The following is a 23,132-nucleotide window of genomic DNA, read 5'->3' as shown; positions in this document are numbered from 1 at the left end:
AGATAAATTTCACTTCCTTTTCTAAGCATGCAGCTATGATTTGCATTTATTCTGAGAATGAGGATGTTGGTACAGTGACTTTTTTGTTTTAAAGAATACTTTTGATCTACCTCCAAAAATTACTGGTTATGGCTGCTGTGCTTCCAGTGCAGATGGAGGGGAAATTTTCTTTCTGCTCATCAGTCCTATTTGGCTTAATCTAAATTGGTTTTCTTAGAAGCGGTACCAATCATGTGTTCAATGCAGACAGGGCAGAATCAAACAACTGCTTCCTCTTTGTCACACCGACATAAACGGAGGACGAGTGCAGGAGGGGCCAGGGGTATTGTTAGATGTCTGTGAGTTTCACTTCTCAGCGACACAGGAAATTAAAGGAGAAAAACAGCACGGAGAGGCTGAGGCGACATGTTTGCACATGCTGAGCAACTCTGAAGAGCTGAATTTGGCAAGTTCATCCCACATTTCAGGTATGATACCTGTGTGATTTATCTCAACAGGTTTGCTGTGCACGTTTGAGTTAAGAGTTTACTTTCCCACACCAAAATGTAAATGTCTTTGACAGCAGCACTGTTTGTTTGCACCACAAACAGCAGAGGAAAATGCTTCTATCTGTGACAGTAGTGCTCAGCCTCCTCTCCTGCATTTGTGGAGAAAATCCTGCAGTGCAAGTTGTCCTGACCAACAAGGGGCTTCAGTACGGTAAGGACATGTGGGATCAGCGCTTGCTTTCACTTAGCTGTTAAGGTTGTGTAAACACAAGTCTGTTAATAAATGATCCGTTTTATTCACAACAACTGAAATTTTATGCAAGTGCTGTTTGTCCCAGGGAAGCATGCAGCTGCAGACTGGATTCAGGAAAGGTTGAGTACAATCACTTTCCCTGACATCACCGGGAGTGTTCACATCATATTCGGGGACGTTGACTACACTCTAACGGGGTAGGATTGCATTCCATGTTCTACAAGTACAAAATCTAAGAATCTAAAATATCCTCTATAGAAGGAATCAGCACATGCATGTTAGCCAGCAGGAGTCTTTATTTCACTCACATGACTGATATTCCTCAGCTTTGTAACCTCATGTTTGTCTCTGCTCCCCCTTTGCGTTCTAGCATCACCATAGTAAAATGTGACTTACCAGAGCCTTCTGTCGAGTTCCTTCAGAATCCCCCAGGATTCAAGACAACCATCTCAGACCTCTCTATTGCAATAACAGGCGGGTGGAGAACACGTTTTGGCTTAATGTGAGTTTTCTACATGTAAAATGCAAGCTTTTGTACAGTAGGATTATAGGGTGCAATTTCTTAACATGTTCCATTTGGGTACAAAACGAATCATCATCCAAAAAACAAAAAATAAATAAAACACGTGAGACAATCTGATCATCCCTTTTAACACATCATTTTTTTTTAAAAAACACTGACTATATTGTGATTTAAATCTGTAATGTACAGAAGCAGACAGGAAGTATAAATGAGGAAGTGTTAGTGTTAGTGATAGTAAGTGTTTGAAGCTATAGTGTGTTTTTAAAGATAGTCTCTGGCGAGGTGAGGTTCCGCTCACCTTTTCTAACACAGCTGGCATCTGAGTTATGTTAAACGTGAAAGCTTATCACCTGTATTTTAAGCTGTTTACAAAACCTGTGATATTTTCTGTTTTATCATCTAACAACAGAGGGTTAGAGTAACTTACAGAGCTAAACCCAAATATTAATTATAGCTTTAATCTACCGATGCTTTTCCAAACTTAGTTTCCATGTAACACATTTGAATGTTCTCTAAGCAGAGAAGTAAATAGGGAACATTTCACATCTATATTAAACATGAGGCCGAATTTGTAAACTCTATCAGATGCCTGTTGTAAGATACGCCACATATGCACAAGTGACAGATGTTTCAGTGCCTTTGAAAGCAGATGTTGTGTGAATAAGTGTTCACCAGCACCAACAATGCACTGTGTTTGTATTTTGTATATCCAGACACGATGGCGGGACATTTGATATGGCTATATTTAACGTAGATGTGACCTCTGTGGTGCAGCTGGGGAAAGAAGCTGACGGGCATCTGTCTGTCAGCAGCATCAGCTGTGACTCTCAGGTTGGAGATGTGGACATAGAATTTCATGGTGGAGCAAGGTACAGTAGAGCAGAAAGAGGGAGACATGGGGAGGTGGTGGGGATTTCATGTATGATGTAAACCTTGGCTTTCTATTTGTGAATAGTTTCATCTTCCAACCGTTTGTGGAACACTTCAAGGGACGGATCAGAGATGAAATACAGAAAAGAGTGAGTGCTTCTCTACAGCTTCATCGCATGTGTTAATGGATGCTTGAGCTTTTCTGTATGATCGTCACATAATGTTCACTGAAATGTGCTGTTAAAACACCAGGACTTTGCTGTGTTTTCTCCCTAGCTGTGCCCCGGTGTGGAAGAAAACATTGAAAGCTTTGAGAACCTCCTACATGTCATGAACGGTACTGCAGCTCCTAATTACAAAGAGGAAAACCGTGGGCCACAAATTAGTGAACAGAATAATAAAATAACAGCATTTTAAATGTATAAAGCAATAATGCTTTTTTCTCACTCTGCTCAGTTTCAGTCGATGTGAATGAAGTTCTCTCTCTTGCCCTTCCTCTCACTGACATCCCTATCATCGGTGCTTCAAGTATGAATGTGGGCCTTAAGGTAAGGATACACATTTTCCAGTTTCTATGTTAATGTCCCAGGTTTCTGATAACAGTCCATCTACAAGCCAACGTATGCAACTATATTTTATAATGAAAGCTTATGAAAAAACATTGAGAAAGGAATAAGAATTTCAAAATAATGATATTTAGTTTTATTTGATCAATTTTTTTAATCAAAGGGGGAGTTTTACAATATCAAAGCTCCGGTCGAGCCTCCCTTTGAGGCCCAGCCTTTCAACATGCCAGACGAGCCGAGCTACATGCTGTCAGTGGGCATGTCTGATTTCACTCTGAACTCTGCCTCCTATGCATACTTCTCGGCTAAATTGCTTCAGCTCCTCATCAATGACAGCATGGTAAGTGAACACACATACTAAAAATAAAAGACAGTTAAAAGCAAAACAGTTCAAGTTTGAGGTGAAGTGTGTGGTTAAGAGACGTTATTTTATCCTCTCAGATCCCTGCGATATCTCCAGTGCACTTGAATACCACCTCATTGGGAAAATTCATTCCTAAGGTAAGTCTGTTTGAGTCAGGGTTACATTTGGCAACACTGAAAAGTAATCCCAGAAACACTACATGATGATGTTCACCCTGCAAAACAATGATACTTCAAACGTCATTGCATTCTCTCAGATTTATTTTTCAATTAGTTTTCACGTTTAATGTTTTCAAAGCACCCTGACCAAGGTTGATATGGTTAACTAAAACTAAATAAAAAATAAAACTAGAAAAAGATTTTACTAGGCTAACATAAAAAAAACTTCAAAAAAATCTAAGCTAATTTTGTAAACATTTTTAAACCCAACTGAAATAAAATAAAAATGTATAGAGTTAATTTTGTGTGTCACCTACACTCACATATCACTGATCACATCACATGCTCACAGACACACACACACATCACATGTTCACTGCTGCAGACACACACGACGCAGGTTCACATATGAGTGTTTTAGCTGCGAAGGAAGGCGGGAGTTGGAGTTGGGCTAAGATCAGATGAAGAGCTTCTCCCCTTGCAGCAAGTAAAAGACAGAAAGCGCTGTGGTCTTGCTTTTGTAGAGAAGTGATTGGTCTCTGAGTCAGCGGGGTTTAAGTGTTAAACCCAACAGTTCTGTTGGGTGACTGTGGGGACAGTTCATTGTTCTCTGTTCACTGGATATTTCCTCTTTTTCCGACCATTTTTCCACATCATTCACGTAAACCCTCGACATGGTTATGCTGGAAAATCCCAGCAGATCAGCAGTTTATGAAATCCTCAGACCGATCCGTCTAACACCAACGATCACGTTACATTTGTCATTCATTCAGAAGCTTGTATGTAAAGATGTTTTAACAGATATGTTAAAATATCTTTGCATACAAAATGACAAGCATGATAAAACCAACCAGCTTGAAAAACAAACGTATACTATGCCGATAACTAGTCACAAAAACTATTTAAAAAATCAAGACAGCTAAGTTTTGCTATCGTGGAAGTGAAAGTATTTTACAAATGGGCTAAGAGAGGAAGTATGTCTTCCATGCCTGTCTCAAGTACTTAGGTAAACATCCCTTTTCTAGTATGACTTCCGGGAGAAGTCGATGAAACACTCTGTGGCCTCTTGTGTGATTTTGTCTTTTCACGTATTAAAAAAACCCCACTTTAATTCAGTTCATATGATTAGCTTTGTGTCTTTATCTTCATCTAGGACTCATTTGGTTTCATCAGGACTCCGTTACCTCACTTACTTAGAAGTAGTTTGCTTAATTTATACTACTTTCTCTTTAAGTTCGATACAGTCAAGAATAAATAATAATAATAATGGATTGCATTTTATATAGCGCTTTTCAGGACCCCTCAAAGCGCTTTACAATACCACTATTCATTCACTCTCACATTCACACACTGGTGGAGGCAAGCTACAGTTGTAGCCACAGCTGCCCTGGGGCAGACTGACAGAAGCGAGGCTGCCATATCGCGCCATCGGCCCCTCTGGCCATCACCAGTAGGCGACAGGAGAAGTGTCTTGCCCAAGGACACAATGACTGAGACTGTCCGAGCCAGGGCTCAAACCAGCAACCTTCCGATTACAAGTCGAACACCCAACACTTGAGCCACGATCGCCCCCGTGTTCACACTTGTTACTTGTTCACTTTGCAGCTTGCCGAGATGTATCCAGATATGCTGATGAGTGTTCTGGTTTATGCCCAAGAGGCTCCAAAGTTTTCCATCCAGCCTGATGCCGTTAACGTCACCATCAAGGCTGTTGCGAAGACCTCCGTCATCCTACCCAATGGTACCCAGATCCCGGTGTTCACCATCAATGTTGTGAGTACTTTTGTTTGTTGGACCTTCGCTGTACTCACTATATTATCTTTAGGGTTGATATCAAAGTTTGGACTAACTTAAACTGCAGCATGCATTCCTTACGATTTCTGACATTTTCTTAACAGCACTGATCAACTACAAAATATGACAGATTAATGGTAACAGAAATTACCATTTGCTGATGCTGAAATGTAATCCTTTTTTTTGGTTCCAGGTCTCCAAATTCAGTAGTGAATTGTGGATCGATGACGGAAAACTGAAAGGCTCTGTGAAGATGGATAAGTAAGCCTAAGCAAGTTTTAAACTGCAAAACTGAGCTCAACTTCTTAAACTTCATTCTAAAAATAATGACACTGTTTTCTTCCAGTGTGACGCTGACCCTTGCGTCGAGTGAAGTGGGGACTTTCAAGGTAAATGTCCCCAAAATTAAATAAACAAGTAAAAACAGCAGATTTTCTGTTGGTCACAGGTCAACAGCGTGTTTTTCTCTTTGCAGACTGACTTTCTTGAATCCCTGGCGAGGATGGGGGGGAAGTTTGTACTGTCGGAAGTGAACCGTGAGTCTTAGATACTTCATTTTTGCCCAATTCCCACTTTGTGCTACTTCCACTTCTTCATAACATTTATCTATCAATTTCCATAAACTAGAGCAACGCAGGGCAGATACGAAGCACTTCCCCTTCTCTTCAATCTAACAAAGGGGAGGCTCGCTGTATGGAAACAGTGTCGCTCATTTCTGACTTGTTTTTTTCTGTGACAGAGAAACTGGGAAAAGGATTTCTTGTCCTCGGGACAAAACATGCACAGCTGGTCAACTCGGTTCTGAAGAAGGAGAAGGTCTGTACTTTTAGGAGAACACACAATGCTTTGGTCTTTGAATGAATCTGTAACTCAGAGCAGAATTCATCTTTGGGCTGACCACTGTCTTTGTCCCAAACAGGGATTCATATTAATCTCTTCAGACGTGCAGGTGTCGCTAACGTAGAGACGCTTCAACTGACAAACACCAAACATGGCTGCTCCTCGTCACAGTTCCTCATCAAACCTCCGACCACCAATCAAAATGAATGTTTCTGGATCTGTAGTAACAGCCCTAATGCTGTCTCCTCAAGTCTGTATTGAAAATCATGCTTTGAAGTACATAATCAAAAAAAAACTTGGCTTGAAATTTGCACATCTTATTTGCAACTTTTGAAACGCTTCCTAGGTGGAGCTGCCAGACTTCTTTTCTCTTAGTGACAACATCAATTTTTAAAAAGTCTTTTAGATTCTCTGATGAAAATAATGATGTGAAGACGAGTGAATAAAGGATTAAAAACAACTTCTGTCATAACTTTAGAGGACTTTATAGACACGTACATTAACCGGTCACTTTATTAGGCACACCCTCATGGACCCTCTTTTACTTTCAGAACTGCCTCTTTTAATCCTTCATCGAGGTGCTGGAAACTTTCCTCAGATGTTTTGGTCCATGTTGACATGATTTGTTTGCTGTGCCAATTCCCTGTAAAAAAAAAAAAAAAAATAGACTTGTGGTTACTGGACTGAGGTCTGGTGTCTGTGGAGTTCATCTGAGTACAGTGAACTGATTTTCATGTTCAAGAAACCAACTGAGATGACTTTGTGGCATGGTGCATAATCAGAAGAGGCACACTGACAGGAGATGCACCCAGTGTGCTTGTCTGCTGCTGTAGCTTTCCGTTTTAAGGTTCAATGCGATGTGCGTCATAGTTATTGTAGTTTTTTATTTTCTAATTAGTTTTTTATTTTTATTTCATTATGATTATTTTGTTTTTAGTTCAGTTTAGCTTCAGTTTGTCTCCAGGGAGGATTTTCTTGTTTCACCTTAGTTTTTATTGTTTGAAAATGTTCAGCGTTCGTTTGGGTCTTTTTGATTATTATAGCACAAAGGGCATATGTCAGAGGCAAGCTCTAGGAAAACTAGTACAGATATTACAATAAAAACACAGAATTTCTTTAAAGCTGTTAACTCATTGACTTTTGTAGACACCCAAAAGTGTCCTCATTAGTCCAGCTCTAATAACATTTGTACTAAACTCAGATATTAACAGTAAGGAAAACACTTCTAATTAATTCTTTTCAGTTCTTAGTTTTTATGTTTGGTTTAGTTTTAGTTAACTATAAAAACCTTGATGTGCATTCAGAGATCCTCTCCTACATACTTTGTTGTAACAAGCGTTGTTTGAGTTACTGTTGCCTTCCAAATCAGCTTGAAGCAGTCTGTCGTTCTCCTCTGAACTCTTTTTTTTTGGAGCAGTCTCTGTAAACCTTATAGACGGTTGTGTGGAGAAAAATCCCAGCAGATCAGCAGTTTCTGAAATACTCAGATCAACACATCCGGCACCAACCACGCTGTTTAAAGTCACTTAAATCCCCTTTCTTCTTCATTATGATGCTCAGTTTAAGCTTCAGCAGGTCACCTTGAGCCCGTCTACGTGTGTAAATCCATCTAGTTGTTACCATGAGGTTGGCTGATTAGATTTTTGCATTAACTAGCAGGTGAACTACTGTTGGGTATACTAATACAGTTAAAAAAATAATTAAAAAAAAAAAAAGCACCCTAATAGACAATCCTATTGTAGCTGGTGACAGTACACTGTGCATTATTTATTCTACCACCAGAGGGCAATGTCTTTAAAAGGAAAATTACAAAAGAGGTGGTTTATTCATAAAGTGGTCAAGTGAGTGAACATAATTTAAACCCATTTAATCTTTGACACAAATCCTCAACACCGTGTTCATGAAACAATGACATCTCTTTATTTTGTAACATTTCGGTGTGCACACTTTAGATTTTGTTCCACGTTCACATTCTTGGAATGTAACACAACCAAAGTATCAATACAAGCCTATTTACAGCCACTGGTCTCAAAATGTTCCCCATAGAAAAACATCTCATTTGATGAAATGAGACTGTGTGGACGGGTCAGGTTTTAGACAAAGTGATCAAGAGGTGGGTTGCACATGATGAAACTGAAAACCAGACAGTTACTGTTTTAAATGATGAGTCAAACTGGAAGTACGCATGTAATGCTGTCGAAACAGAAAGCTAACCATGGAGCATCTTGGAAGACCTGTGATGCTGCTGAGATCCAAGAAGGGACACTTTAACACTGTATAAAGCTTAAGATGTACCACAAACCCTTCTCATGTAAACTTCTATTTGTAGCTTTGTACATTTTATAGTAAGTACAAAAAAAGAAAAGAAAAAAAAAGGGATGTAACATTTCTTTCATCCCCTTGTGGTCTTTGAAAAACTTATTAGGGACACTAACCATTGTTAACAATGTAGTACCTGAGAGTTCTCTATGACACAAACAAGAAAGATTTAAAGAGGGGGGGGAACTGCACCAAATTTGCACAACATCACAAGCCAACAGTTCTTAGTTGGTCAGTTCAGCTTTTGTAAATGTTACAAATACAAAATAAATAACAGTCAAATAAAACAGAGCTCGTTTGCCACAAATAAAGTTAGAATAAAGCGTTCTGGGTGTAAAACTGGTTATTTCTATTTCTCTTGTAGGCACAGAATGTGACCCTGAACGTAACCCTGCAGGGCTGCACCACAACACTGGTGAGCGTTAACAACACACTAAACACTGGTGAATCCTGACATGTTGCTCAGTGCCCACTCTTCTTTTCTTTCTTTTTTAATTTGCACCCTTCGAGGACTTGCCGCCACTTAAAGTATATATGCTGAAATTAAGTTAAACATTCAAGTATTTACATTCTCATACTGTAACACTTAACTATATAGCACATCACTGTAAGAAAAAACTGAATTCAGAAATATCAAGTATTCTTGAAGCAAAACTCGACCACAGTGACCCACAAGTGGGTGAAGAAAAAGAACAAAAAAAAAAAATCCTTCCAAAGTCCAGTCCACTGTGCTGACAGCTGTGGCATATACACCAGTAGTCATGCATTAGTAACACAAACAACTAAACAACAGTCTGCTCCACTTGGTTTAAATGCACTGAGACGTTTGTTAAATAACAAGTCTAAGCTGCCTTATTGCTCTACAACACCTTCTCTCACTCTCCTGTGACCCCTGACACAGTTATGATGCAGTATCAGTATCAGACCTCAAAGTCTAACCCATGTTCTGAGGGAAGTTGCACTTCTTCAAAGTGTTTCTGCTATGGTGAAAACATCACCCAACGGTACACGGGATCTGATCCATCCACCTGACAGAAAGCTGATGCAGTTTGTAACTTACAGTTTCCCCTTTACTTTCATATTCTTTTACAGTCTGTGTGCATGGCAGCATTTGGTTTTGAGACATTTCAGTCAGCTTTGCTGTGCACGGCATGGTCAATCAAGCCAAAGGTTGACATTAAAGTTGCTCCAATCGAGCCATCCTCTGCTTGTTTATGAAGATTTGAAAGCGATGATGAAATGTGAGAGACAAAAGGAAGAACCCGGTGAGATGATTTAGAGGCACGCTGTGAATTCAATTCTAAAAAAAAAAGTTTCCATATCACAAGACCAAGTCATATGAGCTTCAAGTGCAGTCCAATTTAAGTGGTGTTTTGTTTTTAAACCATCATCAGCTCAATGCTTCCTCATCACTACCTGACTGGTGTAAAAGTCTGTTGGCGCAGACTGCTGAGGAAGGACTAACAATGATCTCATTACAAACAAACGCAGGGCCGAAGGATAGGGCTGTGGTTAATAGGCTGTGTTGGCAGATGAGGTGAGGGTCCCCTTAGAGGGGAAAATTACAGAGAAGCCCATCGGTTCATGATGGTGGAGTAAGAAACCGGGAAGATCCAGATCATTTATCTGCAACTGCTGCCGCCATGGGGGATCGCATGGTACCGCGAGCAGTGGCTGTCAGCTCCTCGATTTCTGTGTTTAACCGTCTGATTACCCACTCCATCGCCTCCCGACCCTAAAACAGAAACAAATGCTTCACATTATAACGCGCAGTGATGAGGATTTTAAAATCAGAAGAGAAACTATATTATCAAGGTGAGTTTAAGGAGGATTTTAAAGGCAGCTTTACCTTGCTGGCATTGACGGATATGGTCTTGGCCATGAGACCCTCGAGGTGGTTGCTCAGACTGACGCCTTTCACACTGATCAGAGCCTCCTGTGTCAGCACTGTCCTGAATACGCAAGCATAGAAAAGTCACAAACACAGCTGAAACAAATTTTTTCTTTGTAGAGTTTCTTTTTGTTTTTAAAAATCTTGTAGTTAAACATTCAAAACCTTTTTGCAATAATATTAAGGGTTTTTTTTTAAAAAAATGTTGTGCTTTTTAACTCCAATTTAACTGATGAGAAAGATAAAAATGAGTCCCTTACTTTTCTGGGTCCTGTGGATGTGGCTTGTATGTCAACTTCTCATCCACAGACACCAGGTTGGTAAAGGAAATCTGTAAGGACAAAACACCTGAAATCAGTCTTTTTATATCAGCATCTGCCACAAGGTGACACATAGCAACCACATCAAATCTATAGTGACAGAAATGCTGATTAGACAAGTAAATACAACTACAGAGGTCAGGTTACAGCTACATCCTTCCATAACGATTCGGCTTTAATGTCTGTATTGATGAAGCATAATAAAAGTATTTGTTAATCCTACTCACGTTTGTAGACTGCAGCTCAAAGGTCTGCTGTTTAGGGTCCACTACTGAATGTTCCTGGACATACGTGCATGTTCTTGTGACCCCAAACATCTGCAGGAAACAATAAAATAAAAAAGTAATACAACTCTGAAATGATACAAGGAAAAACAACTTAACATTACCCAGTCTGAACAAAACACAATGATCATTTCTCTTATCCTTTTAACTCACCGACTTGGCCAAAGCAGGGAGCCCCCACTCTGTGCTGAGCAGTCTGGTGCTGTGTAACCGTCCCTCAGTGTCCACACTTCTGTCCAGAACATCCACACCAAAGACACTGGGGTTCATGGGATTGGGATACTTCTGCATCGCAGCCTTGGTCACCGTCTCCCATGGGTGGCTGTTTGAATCGATATCAACATTAGAAACAGGCAATTTAACATTCTGAAGATGACTCAATGCTTGCTGCTGAGAGTGTGCTCTTCAGTGTGAAAAAACATCTTAGATTCTGAGGTTACAAAGGTAAACCCTACTTAAAAATCCACCATGCCTGTATTTCACCCATCTTACAAGCAACAAAAAGGACCAGTTGCTTTATTGTGCATCTCTGTGAACTAGAACAGATATTTAATAGACATCGCTTGATTTGACTTGTTTGGCTGGAGAAAATGTTTAGTGCATTTAGTATCTTGCAATGCAAGCAGCAGATGTGGTGCATTTGTGGCTCCGAACAGTCAGATCCATTCATGCAGCGCTTTGTCTCAAACATTCAAGTTAGCGGACGACCCGCTTAACTTCCAACCCAATTTAGGAGGTAATAATATAGGAGACAATTATTTTCTGCAAATATGGGGCCATTTGAATGTAACAACATCGCTGATGGTGAATCACAATAGCGTCTGTGTTTGCAGACAGGGGGGAGAAGAAACGCCCCCTCTGCACAGCGCAGACTCACATCAGCTGCAGCACACACGGCTTTTCTCTGGAAACTTCTAGTAGAGGGTTTAAGCAACCAGACTGGTTTTATTTATCAGTCGCTGTAAAACGAGCAGAAATGCTCTGATTATATGCAGTTTATTGTGTTTAAACGACAGACCGGTCGTTACGTAACGTTCCCCGTCCATAATGTCAAACACGCGGGTAATTAAATTTTTCTTTATCCCGTAACAAATACCAAGGCTCGGGGAAAGCATTTGAAAACAGTCCTCTGAGGCTGAAATGTTACAATAAACCTAAACATAATTACAGTCATAGTATTCAAGGCGAAAAAATTAGCTTTAATGTTAGCAGCACAAAGCTAACGGCAAAAGTTAACTCGGGTAAAGGGCACTTTAAATTCAAAAACCAATACATGTAGCAAATACAGGCTTCAGCTGTAAACATCAAACGCGGTGGGAAGTCAAAAGTCATTTCTAAACATAACTAATATAAACTAAAAGCGTTGGGTAACTCGACTAAAGCGGCGCGCCTTCGTGTTATCTAACTTATCCGCAACCTTCGCAGCTTCGCCCAGACTGCACTCGGAGCCACGAAAACTGATTATATAAGAAGAAATAGCCAACTTAACAACAATACTTTATAAAACACTACCGCAAAAAAAAGAAATACTCACTTGAAAATGTGCTCTGACGCCCAAATCTTCATTTTTACCGGTTTTTCTGTCAGAGCACGGGAGCCGGCGACAATTGACAGCGTGACCACTGAGAGAGGAAGGAAGGAGGGGCTGAGTGAGAAACCTTTGACAGTCTTCCGCGATGCCCCCCCTGCTGGCAGACAGAGCTGCTGCACCCCTTACAGAATAATCCATGTGTTCGTTTTAAACACCCCTCAGCAGCAGGGGCGGATCTAGAGAAATGTTCAGGGTGGCATGAAAATCAGTTAGGGTGGCAAAATCAAAGCCATTTCTTTACACTTATGCAGGTGTTAAGTTCTGTAATAAAATACATCAAATGCAGGATAAATAAAGTCTTTCTGATTCTGTATTTGATGTATTTTAATAAACATGTTTTTACATTTTTCATATAAACATAGTCTGTAACTTTCTTATTGGCTTAAGCCCAAATTATTAAATATTTCAGTTATATAAAAAAATGTGAATTTTGATGTTGTGTACTGTGTAGTCTATATAATAAATAAGCACTATGCCCAAGAAGTATAAAAGAAAAGAAAGCTACACAACAGGAAGTGGATGAGTTAGAAATACGAGTCTAAGTTCAGTTTCACACACTTTTTAGTTTTACATGCTTAAATCTGCACAAAATATCAGAAGTTAGTTGGTTAGTTGCTACTGACAACAACAAATCAAGCCATTTGATGCTATAGGTTTTTTTTTTATTGGGGGGTAACATTTTGTGGTATATTTAGTTTTAGAACTTATATTCAGTGTCAATTTTAGCTAGGCTCAAAGTCTTAATGCTAACTTAATTTAATAAACAACATTTTCATGTACAAATCTATGGTGGTACTAGGGATGGCAAGAGATTATGCCACCAGATCGTTCTATAATTTTCTATGAATGGTCCATGTATGAAATATAAGTGTACATATATGTAATGGTTCAATTCAATTTTATTCATATGGCATCAAATCACAGCAACAGTGGGAAGGAAAAGCTCCCTTTTAACAGGAAGTAATAACTCGTGATTAATTGCAGAGTGGTGTAAAAACATATAGCAACTGAAAAAAGGTGAGTGAAGAAAAAACACTCAGATGGTGTTTGTCCCCAGGATCCAAATGGGGGCTAGTTCCACAGAACAGGTGCCTAAAAGCTAAAGGCTTTGACCCCCATTCTACTTTTAAATAGCCTAGGAACCACAAGTATGCCAGCAGTTTGAAGAAAGTGGCCTGATTATTCAAGACATTGTCTGTGATTTTTTTAAGTTCCTTTGGGTGAACATTAATAACAAATATAAGAAATGTTTGCATTTTTAAATAGGTTTTTCCATCTTATTATTAAAAAATAAATAAAACTATCCCAGGTCATAAATTCCAGGTCAGCCATCAGCGATTTTAGATCCAATATTGTGTAAATATATAATTTCAAAGCTTTGTGTAACTTGATATTACAGCATACATCATCATTTACTATGGACTTAATTAATAGATTAACTGTCATGCAGTCACATCATTATGTGAATAACATGAAGTACAAAGATTCACAAAAATAACCCAAATATTCACAGTTCCTATGGAGAAAAGTCCTACTGTCTGTTGCTATGGTAACAGTAGCAAATCTTCAGATTGAAATTGAAACTGTTGGCTGCACAGCTGATATAAGAAAGAGAAGCATTTTTATCTGTAGTTGAGTTCGAATTCTCCATCAGTCAGACCTGTTAGTGGGAAACATTTGTTAGTAGCAAAATTATTTCAAGTCAAAGATTCACATTTTCCCACAAGTTGCTTGACCTTGTTCTTTTTTATTGATTGTGCAGGAAAATGTATTCTACTTGTTGTTTTTAATTAAAATCAGCACCATATAAACTCACTGCATTCATTCACATTGTGTAGATATGCAGTGGTTTAAAACTACATAACACATACATTTCAATTTAGAGCATTTAGGCAGGGACATGAAACTCATTTATAACATAGGCCACAAACAGCCCGCTTTGATATTAAATAGGTGTGACCAGTGAAACTCCTCTTTCTGTCAGTGTAAAGAACTTTAACTGCACATTTAATCCCTGAGATAGTTTAATATATCAACTTAATAGCGTTATAATATAGATAGCTTAATATCGACTGATTGACTGCTTCATGAGGTGGTTGAGGTAAACCACCTGCAGCTGAATGTGGCCAAAAAAAAAGGAGCTGGTGGTGGAGTTTGGCAGAAACAGTTCCCGACCCTCCCCCATCTGCATTGGTGGGACTGATGCCGAAATAGTCACATCCTACAAGTTCAGTGTATATGTAGGAGTTCAGCTGGATCACAAGCTGGAGTGGTCCGCCTACACGGACGCTGCCTACAAAAAGGGTCTGAGCCGGCTTTACTTTCTACGAAGGCTCAGATTCCTCTATATATGCAGCAGGCTGCTCTACATGTTTTATCAGTCTGTTGTTTCGAGCACCATCGTCTTTCCTGTGGCATGCTGGGATGCAGGCATCAAAGCAAAGGACGCAAACAGACTGAACAAACTCATCAGGAAGGCAGAGTCTGTTGTTGGCATGAAGCTCACCACCCTGGAGGAGGTGATCAGTGATAGCATGCTGGCAAGACTGCTGACGATCATGGACAATGACTCCAGGCCCCTCCATAACACACTGGACAATCTGAAAAGCAGTTTCAGCAACAAGTTCCTTTAACCTTGCCGTCTGAGGGAACGTTAGAAGAGGTTGTCCCTTCCCGCTGCTTTCAGACTCTTTAATTCATCCACTTGGGTCAGATCCACACATGTGGAACAGAATTAATCACACCTCAATGCACCCTGTCACTTTTGTACACCACAACATATATTTGCACACATACTTGTCCTTTTATAGTTATATGTATATTTATATTTATACCTACAGTGGGGCAAAAAAGTATTTAGTCAGCCACCGATTGTGCAAGTTCACCCACTTAAAATGATGACAGAGGTCAGTAATTTGCACCAGAGGTACACTTCAACTGTGAGAGACAGAATGTGAAAAAAAAAAATCCATGAATTCACATGGTAGGATTTGTAAAGAATTTATTTGTAAATCAGGGTGGAAAATAAGTATTTGGTCAATAACAAAAATACAACTCAATACTTTGTAACATAACCTTTGTTGGCAATAACAGAGGTCAAACGTTTACTATACGTCTTTACCAGGTTTGCACACACAGTAGCTGGTATTTTGGCCCATTCCTCCATGCAGATCTTCTCAAGAGCAGTGATGTTTTGGGGCTGTCGCCAAGCAACACGGACTTTCAACTCCCGCCACAGATTTTCTATGGGGTTGAGGTCTGGAGACTGGCTAGGCCACTCCAGGACTTTCAAATGCTTCTTACGGAGCCACTCCTTTGTTGCCCGGGCGGTGTGTTTTGGATCATTGTCATGTTGGAAGACCCAGCCTCGTTTCATCTTCAAAGTTCTCACTGATGGAAGGAGGTTTTGGCTCAAAATCTCACGATACTTGGCCCCATTCATTCTGTCCTTAACACGGATCAGTCGTCCTGTCCCCTTGGCAGAAAAACAGCCCCATAGCATGATGTTTCCACCCCCATGCTTCACAGTAGGTATGGTGTTCTTGGGATGCAACTCAGTATTCTTCTTCCTCCAAACACGACGAGTTGAGTTTATACCAAAAAGTTCTACTTTGGTTTCATCTGACCACATGACATTCTCCCAATCCTCTGCTGTATCATCCATGTGCTCTCTGGCAAACTTCAGACGGGCCTGGACATGCACTGGCTTCAGCAGCGGAACACGTCTGGCACTGCGGGATTTGATTCCCTGCCGTTGTAGTGTGTTACTGATGGTGACCTTTGTTACTTTGGTCCCAGCTCTCTGCAGGTCATTCACCAGGTCCCCCCGTGTGGTTCTGGGATCTTTGCTCACCGTTCTCATGATCATTTTGACCCCACGGGATGAGATCTTGCGTGGAGCCCCAGATCGAGGGAGATTATCAGTGGTCTTGTATGTCTTCCATTTTCTGATGATTGCTCCCACAGTTGATTTTTTCACACCAAGCTGCTTGCCTATTGTAGATTCACTCTTCCCAGTCTGGTGCAGGTCTACAATTCTTTTCCTGGTGTCCTTCGAAAGCTCTTTGGTCTTGGCCATGGCGGAGTTTGGAGTCTGACTGGTTGAGGCTGTGGACAGGTGTCTTTTATACAGATGATGAGGTCAAACAGGTGCCATTCATACAGGTAACGAGTGGGGGACAGAAAAGCTTCTTACAGAAGACGTTACAGGTCTGTGAGAGCCAGGGATTTTCCTTGTTTGAGGTGACCAAATACTTATTTTCCACCCTGATTGACGAATAAATTCTTTACAAATCCTACCATGTGAATTCATGGATTTTTTTTTTCACATTCTGTCTCTCACAGTTGAAGTGTACCTCTGGTGCAAATTACTGACCTCTGTCATCATTTTAAGTGGGGGAACTTGCACAATCGGTGGCTGACTAAATACTTTTTTGCCCCACTGTATATCTCTATGTTTATCCACTTATCTTAATGTTTATCTATCATAACTCTGTTTCTACACACATTTATATGAGTGCTTCTTGTTTTTTGTATATTTGCTGCTATGATAACCGATGATTTAACTCTTGGATTAATAAAGTTTTTCTGATTCTGATTCTGATAAAAAAAAAAAAAAAGAAGTGCAATTTCAACTGTACGTCTGCCATTTTTCTCCATGATAAAGAAATGCTGCTGCAGTAAATGAAATAAATCTATGAGTGTGACTCTTTCTGTATTATACCTTCTTGAAGCTGTTTTCTTAATTGTGTACATATTAATTATTAATGTAATTTTTACTAGTCCCTTGCACATTTCCTGTCTTACTTTTTAGTGTTCATTATGTTCGTTATTGTTGTTGGTTTTTATCCTGCCAGCTGCTGTAACACAATATTTTCCCCTCTGGGATCAATAAACTATCTATCAATATTTAGGCCTAAAAAGAAATAAATGTGTGAAATTACAGAAAAAACTCTGGCAAGCTGTCCCGTAATTACTTTTTTAAACAGGGTTTGTTAATTCACAGACCATACCACTTATTTATTTATTTTATTGAAATTTAACTTTATAATTTACTGTCGACTCAAAGTAAACAATAAAAAGCCAGGCACTTTGTTCATCCACCGAAGGCGGGACAAATAAAAGTACCAGCTGTTAATCACGAAAAACTGTTTTATTGGCTGAGAGGAACAACGTCTTGCGCCTGTCAAATACGTCATCACGCAGACATCCGACCTGTCCTTGAAGCTACAACACAGCCAAGATGGTCGCATACTGGAGACAGGCAGGCCTGAGGTATTAAAATAAAAATAAATATGCAGTTACAATGGAATGGCTTGTGGTAAATATTGATTGCTTTATTTTAACGAGGTTTAAAATGAGAACAGAATGCTCTGTCAAAGAAAATGTTGTTTTTTAGTGTTAAATTCTCAATTTAGCTACATAGCTAATATACTAAGTTTACTGACGTTAGTGTTCCCCACCGTATGCGTTTAATTTATGGCAGTAGCATTACCTCATTACTGAGTCAGGTGGTACTTCTTCTGATAGTATGTGGTTTGTTAATGAAGAAGAGGTTGTTCTTGTCCTCTACAGACAAATCATTGTCGGTAGCATTTAGCATGTGGCTAACCTGTGTGTCCTCTCTGCAGCTACATCCGCTTCTCCGCTATCTGCGCTAACGCGGTGCGGGCTGCCCTCAAGCCGCAGTTCAAAGCCGAGGCCATAAAGGCCGCAGAGTCCAACGTCAGAGTCCTCAAACCTCAAAATAAAACAGCATGTAAGTTCATCAGCTTTAAAGGTACCAATGATGTTCTGATCACAGCTCATGTCCTCTGATAGTATGAATGTCAAAGAGAGGCGGCTGTGACGGTGCTTTCAGTGTCTCCTTCAAATAGTGGTGTACTAGGTTATTATTACTGTTGCACACACATTTAAGCTCCATATCGTTGTCCTGTCTAGTTATGGTGAAGCTGGCCTCGTATTTGAATTGTCGAATGCATAACAATTTAACAGTGCATCAGTTTAGCGTTACATTTTATTCAGACAAAGTCAAATGCTCTCAATAAATAAATCAAAATATAAAGGAACATATTGGTTTAGGAAACGTAAGTATGCATTGAGATTTATAATACACAAGTTTTTTTGAGTATTAAAATTCAGCATTTGAGTGCATTTATTTGGTTGTTTCAGTAGTGGTCACAGGCTTTAGCAGGTAATTGTATGCTCGTATTGCTAACTGTATATGTGCTGTGGTGGTTTCCATTCTTATCAGGACTCTGAACTCGATGACTTGGTGCAACATTTCACCAACTTGTTTTATTGTGGTGAGGTGAGCTCCAGGAGCATTTAACAAATGTGACAAATTCTGTGGAAGGGGAAATGTAGATGTTTTATTAGGCGTGGAGAGTTTAGGAGCATGTCGCATGCTCCTAACATGGGTACTGTCCTTTGTGGCTGACAGCTTAAGTTCTCAAATTTGTTTAATTCTAACCTTACAGTCACTGAATGTTTTAGATTTACGAAGACATTTTATGAGGATCTTTTCATTAATGTTTCCATTCTGCTTTGCTTTCCTTCCAGGACGTTTGACCATGATGTAGATGTTTTTTTTCATGGGTTGTGAGGTCCTGCAGCTTACCTGTCCTGCACACCGTGGAGAAGAAAAATAAAAGCTGGTTAACATCAAGATGATGTGTTAGACTGGGGACCTGAATGACACTGCACCCCCGCCCCCCTTTTCATTTGTAATCAAAATTGTATTAAAGATGGATGTTGGAATTCTTTTGTCGCCTTGTGTTCTTGCCCTTGTAGTGTTGTAGTGAATCTATTGTGGTATTTATAGTACTGCACAATAAGACCATGATTTTTTGTCAAACATTTTATTTTGATATAAAGCAATGGAGTACTCTTCATAGTTATGCACAGAAATGTAGTATTTACAGAGGTATGTGTGTGTGGATCCATGAGTATATTAGTCATTAGAAGTCAGATGGGGATGTCATATTTTATACCAGTAAAAAAATGTAATTCGAAAGCATGCGTTAACCAATGGTATGAAAACAAATCGCATTAAAAAGAAATCAATAGGGCTTTTTACTTTTAAATGCAGTTAAGATCATAGGGTAACGGGTTTTTTTTCTGGTAGGTAATATAATAGATCTTTGGTCACTTAATTTTTTAGATTTTTGTGTAGGTGGTAATTTAAATTCATCAAATTTGCTTTCTGGATAGGAATTGAAGTGTTGGTGAACAGTGCAGCTCTCTCATTAATGACCTCTAGTTTATGGTCACATGAGAGGTTTTTGGCTGTGGTATATCTTGATGTCTGACCTTTCATATCTTTAGCAATGATTTACTGAGCTGCTTAAAAACACTTCTCAACTTGTCCTGTCACTTAACGTCAGAGGCCATGATTGAAAGGACACGCAGGGTAGCTTAATGATAAAGCCAGACCATTTTCCAATAATAGATTCATGCTGATGTTTCGTTTGTACTTTTTTTTTTTTTTTATTTACTTGAAATCATCCTTCATAAGTTACAAGAGTAAAGCATGGGCATTCTGACAAGCCACTGAGCCCTAGCTGTCTTTCTTCTCTCTGGTCATCTTGATCATGGTCTCTGGTGATCGATAGAGGAAGATGAGCTTCTCAAACAGTGTCTCTTCTAGCTCCATCTCTCCCGTCTCACGAACCACAAAAATGTCTGTGCAAAGCTTCAGGACTCTGTCGACACATGGTAGCTCCTCAAACATGATGGACCTGGATATCCCATTGAAGAATTCCCTGACAAACTTTCCGATGACTAGCACCACTGACATGTAAAGACCCACGATGCTGTCGTGAAGAGGGAAAGAGGACAGGTTTTGTGTGTAAATGAATCCACAGCTATGAGAAAGATTTCCTGTCAGGATGCAGCTAAAATGTCTTGTTACCTACCCGTGTCCGGCCAAAAAACCCAGACTGGAGGGGCTGACTTTATCGCTGAACACCACTAACTCGATGCTTTGACATTTGTGCTCGGAGGACGTGACAACTGGGGGGCACTCTTCCACCACCCACCACTGATCTGCCTCCTTGTTTGACGTCCCATTGACCTGCTGAAGCTGGATTGACATGGGCCTGAAGAAAGCCAGCGCCTGAAGGTCTGGACGGTCTGTCAAGTCTAAGAGATGATATGGGTTTAAAGCAAAGTGCATGTTTTAAACACCAACAACAGGGAATGAGACTGACCCGCTTTGATCAGGTAAAAAAATACAAAGAGTAACTAACCTACTTTCATCCTGGTTCCCATTTTGGACTCAGGTCCTTTGGGACCCCTGATGAATTTAGGCAGCAGAGAATCAATAATCCTAGAGAGACAAGAAAACTCAGATTAACACCATAAAAATTTCAAAACATTCACTAATGTTGTACACTGGAGCTCTCCAGGGCTGCCTGAGTTCCCTTACATTAAATTTAGTTTGATGTTTAACCTTCTGTGTGCTATAGGGACAAGAAGAGCTGCAGAGCCATATTTTCTACATTTCTGTTTGATTTACATTTACAAATATTTCATCACCTGAATAAAACACAATAATAAAGCATGCATAAACCATCTGATTGTGTTTTGACTGAGACTCACACAGGTCTGCTGCTGTTGCCTTTAAGCATTCGCACAATCCCTTCCCTCAAGGTTTTGTCGTCAAACTTCACAGTGTGCTCTCCCACGGTCTCTGCATTCATTGATATGGACGCATTCCTTAGGAGGGGAACATATTTGCCGGTGTCAAGTGTTATTTGCACTGGTGCAAAGTGCAGGCAAATGATGTGAAATTGCAAGTGCTTAAATAAAATTAGCAGAAAATATCAAGTAATAAGAAATAATGGGCTAGTTTCCCAGATTTTTGAAGTTGATATGACAGTATAACAACAGTCATGTGAAAAAGTAAGTACACCCTCTGGTTCAGTACTTTGTATAACCCACCTTTAGCAGCAGCAGCAAGTTCATTTTCTCTATGACTTTAGCGGTCTTTCACATGTGGAGGAATTATGGTTGACTCTTTTAATGTAAACATTGCTTCAGTATATTGAGGTTAATAAGTATTCTATTGAGCTCATTCACGGTTTTCATCATTCAGGCTACTGTGCTTGGGATCATTGTCCTATTGCACAACCCAGTTTGGGACAATGGCCTTACATTTGAGTCAACCATGAAGTCCTCTGGATAGCAAAGTATACAAAGGAGTTAATGGTTTGCTCAATGATTGTGTCTGTAAAACAAGCCCAAATCATCACCCCTCCTCTATGCTTGACAGTTAGTATGAGGAGTTTTTGCTGATGCATTTGGTTTTCTCTAATTGTAATAATAAAGGACATTGTTGCAGAAGTCTTCTTGCTGTGGCGCCTTGTTCTTTTTAGAGAATAGATGCTTCCAAACAAGCCATACTTGTTCAGTCTATTTGTATTTGTACTGTCATGAACTTTAACATCTAACATGCTAACCGAGGTCTGTAGAGTTTGAGATGTAGTCATTGTTTTTTTTTCTTCCCTGAGCATTGCATGCTCTGACTTTGGGGTGAATTTGCTATGACGGTGTCCATATCTTTGATGGTTAAATTACTTTTAAGAAAAATAAAATTTCTTCCTTTGTCTCAACTAGCTGACAAAAATACTAAGCAGAAATGATCTGAAGGTGAGAGATACACACACACACACAGCCTGACCTGAGCAGTGTCCAGCGTAAGGTCATGTATATGTGAGACGAGTTGCTGAGCTCCTGGATCATGGCCGCTCGACTGGCTGGGCTGATGGTCCACAGTAAACTGGCATCGCTCTTGATCTTAGCAACAAGAATGTCCTCAGCCTCATAGTTCATGATGAACTGCATGGCAGACTGAGAGAGTGATTGAGAGATGATTAGATTTCCTAGGTTATTTCAGCAAATGCCACTACAGTGTTCTGGTGAATTTGGATAATGATATTTCAACATCAACTAGTGTTATATAATACAAACACAGCATAAACTCTATTTCAATATGGCACAGTGAGTCCACGTAGAGTTAATAATGAATAATGAATGTAATAAGTGTAGTGTCATCTGACCACCAGAAGTTATATCTTCTTGTAATGGATATTGTGTAAGAAATGCTGGACAGTAATGTATTTGTACAGGTGTTTTGGTTTTCTGCTCTAATACCTGAATGACTGCTCCCTCCTGTGGTCATAGATGGTATTATTACAGCTAGGGCTGAGCTCATTAATTTGTTTTATAGTTTTCGAGGTTAATGTATTCTGTTAAAGAACCAGATTGAGTGAAGCTTTGATGCTTTATGTATTTGTTTCTATTTACAGTAGAATAAACTGTGTCTCACTGGATGAGTTGCATAAACTTTGGTGAGCCTGTTGAATTTGGCTTCTGTGTAAGGCACCAAGTTCTGCTCCTGGGCGCTCATAGTGAACAAAGGCTGTGAGAACACACAAAGATGCAGCAGAGAATTAACACATGTCCTCACACATACACATAAACCATGACACTATTGCAGGGAAGTGATGTTTCTTGTGTTTAATGATAGCAAATATAAATTTAGTTTTCCATGCACCGTGACTTTGCCGTTTCACCTTAGAAGGAAGCACAAACTTTATAAATAATATTAGTAAGCATAACGTTTTTTTGTGGAGAAAAAGTATAATGAACACAAAATATGATGTATTGATTCTGACCTCGTATCCTGCGATGCTGAGCTGGATGGAGACGTCTAAAGGCTGATTGGTCACTCCGGCTGCTGACTGGACCAGTGACATGAAGAGCAGTGGGAACCAGATGATGCTAATGAGAGCAAAGATGATGAAACCTCCCATTCCATATTTCACCACCTTCTTCTTCTTCTGCCCCGGAGGGTGGGGGAATTTCTG

At 39.7% G+C, this 23,132-nt stretch overlaps 4 protein-coding genes across 4 annotated transcripts in view; 2 read left to right on the top strand and 2 right to left on the bottom strand.

The window, feature by feature from the left end:
• The first annotated feature begins 596 nt into the window (after positions 1-596).
• Positions 597-6,316, top strand: bpifcl (BPI fold containing family C, like). The gene is made up of 15 exons (XM_085146989.1): positions 597-699; positions 827-938; positions 1,112-1,243; positions 1,978-2,133; positions 2,220-2,283; positions 2,411-2,471; positions 2,591-2,682; positions 2,864-3,040; positions 3,142-3,201; positions 4,828-4,995; positions 5,210-5,277; positions 5,363-5,405; positions 5,492-5,552; positions 5,756-5,832; positions 5,936-6,316. The coding sequence occupies exons 1-15, from the start codon at positions 600-602 to the stop codon at positions 5,978-5,980; spliced, it is 1,416 nt and encodes a 471-aa protein (XP_085003115.1). The 5' UTR covers positions 597-599; the 3' UTR covers positions 5,981-6,316.
• Positions 6,317-7,753: 1,437 nt separating this feature from the next.
• Positions 7,754-12,339, bottom strand: LOC146495167 (PRELI domain containing protein 3B-like). The gene is made up of 6 exons (XM_085147015.1): positions 12,205-12,339; positions 10,824-10,992; positions 10,614-10,703; positions 10,327-10,397; positions 10,025-10,127; positions 7,754-9,910 (listed from the first exon to the last, which is right to left on the bottom strand). The coding sequence occupies exons 1-6, from the start codon at positions 12,234-12,236 to the stop codon at positions 9,794-9,796; spliced, it is 582 nt and encodes a 193-aa protein (XP_085003141.1). The 5' UTR covers positions 12,237-12,339; the 3' UTR covers positions 7,754-9,793.
• Positions 12,340-17,412: 5,073 nt separating this feature from the next.
• On the top strand, positions 17,413-19,020 carry atp5f1e (ATP synthase F1 subunit epsilon). The gene is made up of 3 exons (XM_085147016.1): positions 17,413-17,535; positions 17,892-18,019; positions 18,823-19,020. Coding segments are annotated over exons 1-3 (162 nt in total). The 5' UTR covers positions 17,413-17,503; the 3' UTR covers positions 18,825-19,020.
• Positions 18,392-23,132, bottom strand: part of LOC146495165 (piezo-type mechanosensitive ion channel component 2) — a 37,663-nt gene continuing 32,922 nt past the window's right edge. Inside the window, exons 51-57 of the mRNA XM_085146151.1 lie at positions 22,941-23,129; positions 22,592-22,684; positions 21,944-22,113; positions 20,863-20,979; positions 20,511-20,590; positions 20,178-20,403; positions 18,392-20,075 (exon numbers count right to left, since the gene is read on the bottom strand). Of these exons, the coding sequence (XP_085002277.1) occupies positions 19,820-20,075; positions 20,178-20,403; positions 20,511-20,590; positions 20,863-20,979; positions 21,944-22,113; positions 22,592-22,684; positions 22,941-23,129 (1,131 nt within the window). The 3' untranslated portion in view covers positions 18,392-19,819. The remainder of the gene's footprint in view (positions 20,076-20,177; positions 20,404-20,510; positions 20,591-20,862; positions 20,980-21,943; positions 22,114-22,591; positions 22,685-22,940; positions 23,130-23,132) is intronic.

The sequence above is a fragment of the Neolamprologus multifasciatus genome, chromosome 20 (genome assembly GCF_963576455.1).
Source record: "Neolamprologus multifasciatus chromosome 20, fNeoMul1.2, whole genome shotgun sequence".
Taxonomy (NCBI): Eukaryota; Metazoa; Chordata; class Actinopteri; order Cichliformes; family Cichlidae; genus Neolamprologus; species Neolamprologus multifasciatus.
The sequence above is the reverse complement of the archived record's forward strand: the minus strand, read 5'-3'. Positions and strand labels throughout refer to the sequence as shown.

What these genes read in the sequence shown, in the direction of transcription:
- bpifcl (XM_085146989.1), top strand. Translation starts at nt 600, where the DNA reads ATGCTTCTATCTGTGACAGTAGTGCTCAGCCTCCTCTCCTGCATTTGT. An exon ending in TCCTCATCAATGACAGCATG is followed by an intron (nt 3,041 to 3,141) that starts GTAAGTGAACAC and finishes TTATCCTCTCAG; the next exon opens with ATCCCTGCGATATCTCCAGT. An exon ending in GGCTCTGTGAAGATGGATAA is followed by an intron (nt 5,278 to 5,362) that starts GTAAGCCTAAGC and finishes GTTTTCTTCCAG; the next exon opens with TGTGACGCTGACCCTTGCGT.
- LOC146495167 (XM_085147015.1), bottom strand. Translation starts at nt 12,236, where the DNA reads ATGAAGATTTGGGCGTCAGAGCACATTTTCAA. An exon ending in TCCCTGCTTTGGCCAAGTCG is followed by an intron (nt 10,704 to 10,823) that starts GTGAGTTAAAAG and finishes TGTTTCCTGCAG; the next exon opens with ATGTTTGGGGTCACAAGAAC. An exon ending in TTGAGCTGCAGTCTACAAAC is followed by an intron (nt 10,398 to 10,613) that starts GTGAGTAGGATT and finishes TTGTCCTTACAG; the next exon opens with ATTTCCTTTACCAACCTGGT.
- atp5f1e (XM_085147016.1), top strand. Translation starts at nt 17,504, where the DNA reads ATGGTCGCATACTGGAGACAGGCAGGCCTGAG. An exon ending in TGGAGACAGGCAGGCCTGAG is followed by an intron (nt 17,536 to 17,891) that starts GTATTAAAATAA and finishes TCCTCTCTGCAG; the next exon opens with CTACATCCGCTTCTCCGCTA.